The sequence below is a fragment of the Arachis stenosperma genome, chromosome 1 (genome assembly GCF_014773155.1).
Source record: "Arachis stenosperma cultivar V10309 chromosome 1, arast.V10309.gnm1.PFL2, whole genome shotgun sequence".
Taxonomy (NCBI): domain Eukaryota; kingdom Viridiplantae; phylum Streptophyta; class Magnoliopsida; order Fabales; family Fabaceae; genus Arachis; species Arachis stenosperma.
This window is the reverse complement of record NC_080377.1, coordinates 15,088,062-15,096,349: the sequence shown is the minus strand read 5'-3', so window position 1 is coordinate 15,096,349 and position 8,288 is coordinate 15,088,062. Positions and strand designations below refer to the sequence as shown.

Below are 8,288 nucleotides of genomic sequence, written 5' to 3'. Positions count from 1 at the left end.
CCCAGGTTGCCAACTCAAGTCTCTCAGCTTAGCATTTTCCTCTATATTGATGTACTTTTCAGCTCTTTCCTGTACATCACTTAGAGAGACGGGGTGTCTTTTAGATATGGACTGTGAGAAGGGACCTTCTCTAAGTCCATTGACTAACCCCATTATGACTGCCTCTGTGGGCAGGTCTTGAATCTCTAAACATGCTTTGTTGAACCTTTCCATATAGGCTCGTAAGGATTCTCCGACCTCCTGTTTTATTCCCAGGAGGCTCGGTGCATGTTTCACTTTGTCTTTCTGGATAGAGAACCTCATTAAAAACTTCCTTGAGAGGTCTTCAAAACTGGTGACCGACCTCGGGGGGAGGCTGTCGAACCACTTCATCGCTGCTTTCGATAGAGTGGTCGGGAAAGCTTTGCATCGCGTAGCGTCGGAAGCATCAGCTAGGTACATCTGACTTTTGAAGTTGCTTAAGTGATGCTTCGGATCCGTGGTTCCATCGTAGAGGTCCATATCGGGGCTTTTGAAGTTCCTCGGAACTTTTGCCCTCATTATGTCCTCACTGAAAGGATCCTCCCCTCCTAGGGGCGGTTCTTCTTGCTCGTCACGGGAGTTCTGGCCTTTGAGGGAGGATTCTAACTTTAAGAGTTTTCTTTCTAACTCTTTTAAATCGTTCCATCTCCTCCTTTAGGTTCTTTTCGGTCTCCTTTTGTCGCTCCCGTTCTTGTTCTAACTGTTCCAGGCGACTGTGGACTAATCCCATGAGTTCAATTGCATGGGATGGTCCCTCTTTCTCTGATTCGCGCCCTTCTGAAGAGTTTACCTTCGAATTTTTTACTCCGGAGGTACCTTCCCTGTGTTGATCAGTAGTTCCCTGGTGGAGGGTCAAGTCTGCATCATTATTACCTGTGTCCAGATTCTCTTGTTCAGAATCTGACTCCACATGACCCTCTTCGGGGGATCTGTCCGCCATCAGTGGTTGATCTCTCGGGTCCCCGGCAACGGCGCCAATGTTACGGTGGGTAACCGGAGATTGATGGGCTAGATGGCGTTGGTTGGCCCAAACGTGTGAAGGAGGCTTTCGAATGGATCTGCAACTCGGGGACCCCCGTCCGACTTGTGCTCGTGAAAGAATAGGGGGTGGTACCTGCAAAGACACTCCGATGCCTAAGTTAGCAAGAGTGTGAGCAGGTCTATAGGGTATTGGACTTAGAGATACTTGAGGGGTGTCAGTGTATTTATAGTGGTGAACCAATAACCACCGTTTGGAGTAGTGCCATATTTTTAGGGTGTTAACCGTCCCATTATCTTAAGGAGGTTAGAATATGGCTCGTGGAAGTGGTTAGAGAGATTCTAGGGGCAATTACTCATTTGAATGAGTGTTTATCCGCCAGCTAACCCTCGTGCCCGACTTCTTTAGAACAAGTCGTGGTGAGTACCGACTTCGTAGGATGAAAATTGGTACTGGTGAGACCCAACCCTTTGGATTTGGTCTTTTGCTTGATCATGGGCCTTCATTATTGGACCAGGGTATGAACAAAATTTATTTTGTTTTATGAACTTCTATCTCTTTGTTATTTAATTAGGACTACCGATATTTTTTTTTATTTTCAAACAATTATTATATATCAAAAGGAGTAGTTGCTTGGCATCAAAATTTCCGGAGACTAATATGCTGCACAATTTTTTTAGATATTTAATAATAGTAAAACAACAAAAACTAATGGATAGACGTCCTTATCCATACAAGTAAATAGTTGAAGCCAATGAAATTTGATATTTTGATCTCGCAGGTGGTGCGGTATCTGACATTATGCTTACGTGGCCAAACTTGTAACATAGAACCTCGTGTGATCTCAGACCAAAATAGATGAAATGCCACACGTATGATCGAAGTTGATGCACAGTTTGACAAGGAATTCTAAGATTTTTCACAACAAAATTTTTAAATTGTGTAAATTTTAGTCTAATGTGTATCAGTAGTATGTAATTATTGTAACCATTAATTTTATCAAATTACATGATATTACAAAAAAATTTATAATTTTGAAAAAATATATACAAGTTTTTCAAAAAACTTTAGCCATATAATAATAATAATAATAATAAGCTATATTTGTGGTTGATTTTACGCTACTCGAACTTTTAATTTTTATGATATTTTTATTTGATGTTTAATTTTTTTTTTAAATATTATCGTTTAGACACCATAATAAATACTTTTTAACTTTTGCCTTGAGCGAGAGCAACACAAAATGACAAAACGTTATCATAAAAGTTGGTAGAATAATTCTTAGAAGAAAACCTTTATATCCACTAGTTTTGCAATTTCAATCAAAATTTCAGCAACTCTATTTTATTTTTATGAACATTCAGCAAACTATATAAACATCTAAATAGATAGTTACCACATCAATACATTAAATAATTACTTTCAACAATTATGGCGTGAATAATCATTAGGACCAGAAATAGTTAGACGATGATGTAAATTTACATTGTTAATGTATTAAAATTAAATTTTTATTTTATATTTAAAATAAAAAAACAACTATTTATTTCATACGGCATCAGTTAAGGAGACTATAATTTGTCATAACATTTTTTTATTATTTAATATTTTTTAAGATTTAACGATTATCTGAATTAATAAAAACTTGTGTATGGAAATTAATCTGAATAGCTTAGCAAAACCCAAAAGTTATTGCTATGAGACTGTGAGTGCTGAAGCTTTGAATCTTTGAGCCAAAAGAAGTTAAAATAAAAACACACACTTATTGTTTAGTTCCCAAGCAACCATGGCTTCTTCCACCTTATGTTACAACTCTCTTAACGCTTTCTCAAGAACCACTCAATTCTCAGTTCCAATAAACAAAGACCTTCTTTTTCCACCAGAAACCTCACCTTCTCTAAGGAAACTTAACAAGAACAAAACGGTGCGTTTCACAGTTAAGGCCGCTACTACATCGACTCCTACTCAAGCGAACGAAACGGCGTCGTATGGAGGCTCTGGCTCTCAGAAGAGCAAACAGGTTCGGGTTCTCGTGGCGGGTGGAGGAATCGGTGGATTGGTTTTTGCTTTGGCTGCAAAGAGAAAAGGCTTCGAGGTAATGGTGTTTGAGAAAGATTTGAGTGCTGTGAGAGGAGAGGGGCAGTATAGGGGTCCAATTCAGATTCAGAGTAACGCTTTGGCTGCTTTGGAAGCCATTGATTCCGATGTCGCTGAAGAAGTTATGAGAGTTGGTTGCGTTACCGGTGATAGGATTAACGGCCTCGTCGACGGAGTTTCTGGCTCTTGGTACGTTATTTGCTCCTTCTACAATCTCTCTCACACCGGAACTTGTATTTTCTATTTTATATCTTTTTAAATGTTTAGTTGTTATGCAATTAAGAATTTAATTTTGATAACAGTAGAAGAATTTGATGTTGATGCAATTAGTTGTGTCATATTAACAAAAATAACTACTTTTTATATTTATAGCTTGAATGGTAAAAAAAAAAAAGGGTTGTGATTACATGAACTGTGTAAAACCTTTTACCCAGTCAGAACGGATGTGATTGGTGTATAGTTGGGGAAGTCAGAATTTCTATTTTAAGAAAGAATATTTAAGTTAGAGCAGACAAGTCCAACAAATTTCTTTATGAACCATAGATTGATGTATAGTTGGTTATCAGGTACGTCAAATTCGATACATTCACTCCTGCAGTGGAACGTGGACTTCCAGTCACAAGGGTTATTAGTCGAATGACCTTACAGCAGATTCTTGCCCGCGCAGTTGGGGAAGATGTCATTATGAATGAAAGTAATGTTGTTAATTTTGTGGATGATGGAAGCAAGGTATTTAGAGAAAGCTTTTATATTGAGATTTCATGAACCGCATCAATGGACTGTGATCAGATATAATTGTTGTATTGGAATTTTAGTCTTTTCATCCAGCATTTTTCAATTTCAGGTAACAGTAGAGCTAGAGAATGGTCAGAAATACGAAGGAGATCTCTTGGTTGGAGCAGATGGGATATGGTCCAAGGTCTTACTAAAATTTTCTCTGCTTCTCATCATATTCTCATAACTATGCATTTTAGTTTTATAAAACATAACATTATTATAATAATTTTTTATAGGTGAGGAAGCAATTATTTGGGCCAAAAGAAGCTGTTTACTCTGGCTATACATGTTATACTGGTATTGCAGATTTCGTCCCTGCTGACATCGAATCTGTTGGGTATGGTAATCGTTATTCATGAATTAGGTATCCTACTTTAATATTATCAGCTTTGGTATGTATTTTCATAAGGTTATGCATTTTTGTCCCTGTGCTGGAAGGTACCGAGTATTCTTGGGACACAAACAATACTTTGTATCTTCGGACGTTGGTGCTGGAAAGATGCAATGGTATGCCTTTCACAAAGAGCCACCTGGTGGCGTTGATAGTCCCAATGGTATGTTTTCTTCAAGTGTTTAAAAATTTGTCATCTCTTCTGAGTTTACGGGTGTATGATTAAAAAGATGCTCTTGAATTGATGCTCAAGTCAGTTCTATCAATGTTACTGCTTGTTTATTCTGATGACTGAACTCCACTGCTTGGCATGATATACAATGGTTCTAACTTTGTACCAGCAATCTAGTAGTATTTTAATGTAGATTGTGAATCAGACTGACTGGCAGGCTTGAAATGAAGATTGTAAATAATAACATTTGATATCATTTCTCTTACTGTTTGGCAGGAAAGAAGGAAAGGTTGCTAAAGATCTTTGAGGGTTGGTGTGACAATGCATTAGATCTGATACTGGCCACAGAAGAAGAGGCAATTCTGCGACGAGACATATACGACAGGATACCAACGTTAACATGGGGAAAGGGTCGAGTTACTTTGCTTGGTGATTCCGTCCATGCTATGCAGCCAAATATGGGCCAAGGAGGATGCATGGCTATTGAGGTATATACTTACTTTCACCCCCTTCATTACAACATGTATTTATCATTATTGTTTCAAAGTTACAGGCTTCCGGCAATTCCCTTCATATTCAGAACTAGTATTCAGTTATCCACGGTTCGTTTGATCTGAGATGGACATAGACAGAAATTAATGAAACATGATTAAAATTAAAATATATTTCCCACATTTACTTTTTCTTGGCACCTTCAGAGGGAACTAGTAGTGAAACATGAACATTGGCGCAAAAGTTCTTTCTAACAAGCTTATTTTGTCATTACAGGACAGTTATCAACTAGCATGGGAGTTGGAGAATGCATGGGAGCAAAGTGTAAAATCAGGGTCTCCAATTGATATTGATTCTTCCCTAAGGAGGTAAATTACGGTTTGTTCTTCAAATACGAAAATGAATACTGAAATAGCAATTTTGTCGAAATGAGTTGATCTCCTTGCATTGTTGAATCCATTTATTTATTAACAAAATTTGGTGACTCATGGTGCCTTTGTTTCATCAAGCTATGAGAGAGAAAGAAGATTTCGAGTTGCCATTATTCACGGAATGGCAAGAATGGCTGCTTTGATGGCTTCCACCTACAAGGCATATTTGGGTGTTGGTCTTGGTCCTTTAGAGGTAGGAATTTCTTACTAACGAGATAAGTCAGAATTCAGAGAAGTTGACAGTTCAAATTGATATATATGCGTGCCACTTCTATCTCATTATCGCTTTCAGTTCTTGACCAAGTTCCGGATACCACATCCTGGAAGGGTTGGAGGAAGATTTTTCGTCGACATCATGATGCCTACTATGTTGAGCTGGGTCTTAGGGGGCAACAGGTAATGCCAAGAGTTCACTTTCCTTTTTCTAATAACCTTCACTTGGTGAAATCAGCATAACTGCATGTTAGGTATGCGAGCCAATTGAAAAACTTCATGGATGATGAAAGTTCCTGCAAACTGATAACATTGGAAACAATGTTCATGTTTTTATTTGGTGCTAATTAGGAAAAATATTATATTGCATTATCAACTACTTGTTGATTTGTGCCAACTGATTACCTAATAAGAGATTGTAACACTTTTGCAGCTCTAAACTTGAAGGGAGACCATTAAGCTGTAGGATTTCAGACAAAGTACGTTGCTCAAATTTTACTTTTGTACTTTTGCTGCTCAGAAGATTTTTTATCTGGTAATTTATATAGTCATATCTATTAGGTTCGTTGCGATCTGGATTCTAAAGTGTCATTTGATTATCATGCAGGCAAATGACCAATTACGGCAATGGTTTGAAGATGATGATGCGCTTGAGCGTGCTATTAACGGAGAGTACGTCTCTAACTGAATATGCTGAGTGTCATCCTTACTATACTTAGTATGGAATTTTTAGATCTCATAACTCTTATGTTCATTCTTTTTTGAATAGGTGGATTTTGTTACCATGTGGAGATGAAACAGGTCTTTCAAAACCTATACGTTTGAATCAAGATGAGATGAAGCCGTGTATAATCGGGTATGCATGAGCCCTGAGGTCTTGGACCTACATACAATATTTTGCATACTGCCATAATAGCTGCTAAATTGTGCACGTTATATCATGCATACTGGAATGAAGATGAAAATGTAGGCATTGTTCCATTCTCAATTGTCTAAAAGGATTAGACGATTGGCCTCTGTCTTGTGTAAAGCTTATAATCTTTTCTAGAGGACTTTCTCTTGGACATGTTGAGAGATTCGAAAACTGTTTTACTATATTCTCTTAGGAGGATCTCATATCCTCCCATCTTTGTAAGATTGCAAGTTCAAACCAATTGTCTGATAAGTTTCTGTAACTGCAGGAGTGCACCACCAGAAGAATCTCCAGGTTGTTCAGTTACAATACCTTCACCACAGGTAAAACAATTTATTATGACCTCAATTGAAAATGGTTCCACTTGAGAGCTTGATCATCATGCAACATAATTTCTCCACTTTTAAGGTTTCCGAAATCCATGCTCGAATTAACTATAAGGATGGCCTATTCTTTTTGACTGATTTGCGGAGTGAACATGGCACCTGGATAACAGAGTAAGTAAAAGTATAAAAGTGTTACTATATTTTGAAGTTTAGGTAGTTTAAAAATGTATTGACTGTCGTTCTCTTTATGTTTTCAGCATTGAGGGAAAGCGATATCGGGTACCTCCAAATTATCCTGCACGTATCCACCCGACTAATGTTATTGAATTTGGTTCTACTAAGGTAACTGATGAACCCTTTAGAGGTCCTAGTAGGCCATTGCATTATTCATATTGGACATCAGCAGTTTGATAAAATTCATGTTACATAGCATCAATCATTGTTTGAGAAAGATCCAACCTTTTAGTCCAACTTTTATATATTTCAGAACTTTTCTTCACTTATCACCTGCCTACATCTACTTGGTCTTCCATTTTGTGCTACTGTAATTTTTATTTAGTTTATTTAATTTAAGATCACTAAACATAATGATGAAGATTAGAATTAATTATACTGTCTAAAAATGGTTTATTTAAGCGGGCTAGTACCAGAAACTGATTGTTATCAATAAGTGAAGTTTCTGATCTTTTAATAAACTAGACAATTAGTCCGTTAGCATTTAACCTAAACAAGTTTTAGTGCATAATTTCTTTCATATAAAAATTGACCATTGTATAGTTTTCCCATTTAGATGTTCCAATTTCAATAGTTACTTTTACTCTAAAATAATTATGTTAAATCTGCCTAGCAAAGATTTAGGTTCATATTCTTTGTGTATATGAGTATCCAACTTCCAAATGTGCAAGTTTGTATAGCTGTTGCATACCTAATTTCCTATGACATATCTAAGCATCCAAGTTATTTTGCAGGCTTCGTTCCGCATTAAGGTGACTAGATCAGTACCAAGAAGATCTGAGAAGAAAGGAGAACAAATTCTGGTGAAAGTGTGAATGGCTCTCTGTTTAGGTAAATATTTGTAAGTCAAAGAAAATGTTATACAGCCAAAGACTTAGAATTGTATAGCTTCTGTATGCACTCTTTTTAGAATAGAGTATTTTGCAACGGCACCAAATTGTTCAATAATTCTTAGGTAGTCGTTGGTTGTTGCCTCCCATATGTAAAAAGACAGTATTTTAGAGATTCATATTCTTATAATTTTGCAAGCGGGAGCATTACTGACTGAAGATAATAACTTGGGTAGCAAAGAAAATGCCAAATCTATATTTTGGTAAAGAAAATAGCGGGAATTTCTTTAATAAAGACTAAAGAGTAGAATTGGATGAAGAGTAGGTCTAGGACCGTTTCAGTCGTTGAACCGGTGAACCCAATCTCAAATCATTGAACTAGTCAAACCTAGTATGAATAACCGAATCGACG

The 8,288-nt window shown here is 37.0% G+C and overlaps 1 protein-coding gene across 1 annotated transcript; it reads left to right on the top strand.

Annotated features, from left to right (window-relative positions):
- Positions 1-2,660: 2,660 nt before the first annotated feature.
- LOC130967935 (zeaxanthin epoxidase, chloroplastic-like) lies at positions 2,661-8,074 on the top strand. Its single transcript, XM_057892990.1, has 16 exons — positions 2,661-3,286; positions 3,664-3,826; positions 3,942-4,016; positions 4,111-4,211; positions 4,313-4,428; positions 4,714-4,925; positions 5,206-5,297; positions 5,439-5,553; positions 5,653-5,756; positions 6,007-6,052; positions 6,181-6,245; positions 6,343-6,429; positions 6,755-6,809; positions 6,895-6,983; positions 7,070-7,154; positions 7,781-8,074. The coding sequence occupies exons 1-16, from the start codon at positions 2,787-2,789 to the stop codon at positions 7,859-7,861; spliced, it is 1,986 nt and encodes a 661-aa protein (XP_057748973.1). The 5' UTR covers positions 2,661-2,786; the 3' UTR covers positions 7,862-8,074.
- Positions 8,075-8,288: the final 214 nt, after the last annotated feature.

Excerpts from the sequence above, each read along its gene's own strand:
- LOC130967935 (XM_057892990.1), top strand. The coding sequence starts at position 2,787 with ATGGCTTCTTCCACCTTATGTTACAACTCTCTTAACGCTTTCTCAAGA. Across the intron at positions 3,287-3,663 it reads GACGGAGTTTCTGGCTCTTG|GTACGTCAAATTCGATACAT; the intron begins GTACGTTATTTG and ends GTTGGTTATCAG. Across the intron at positions 6,430-6,754 it reads ATGAAGCCGTGTATAATCGG|GAGTGCACCACCAGAAGAAT; the intron begins GTATGCATGAGC and ends CTGTAACTGCAG.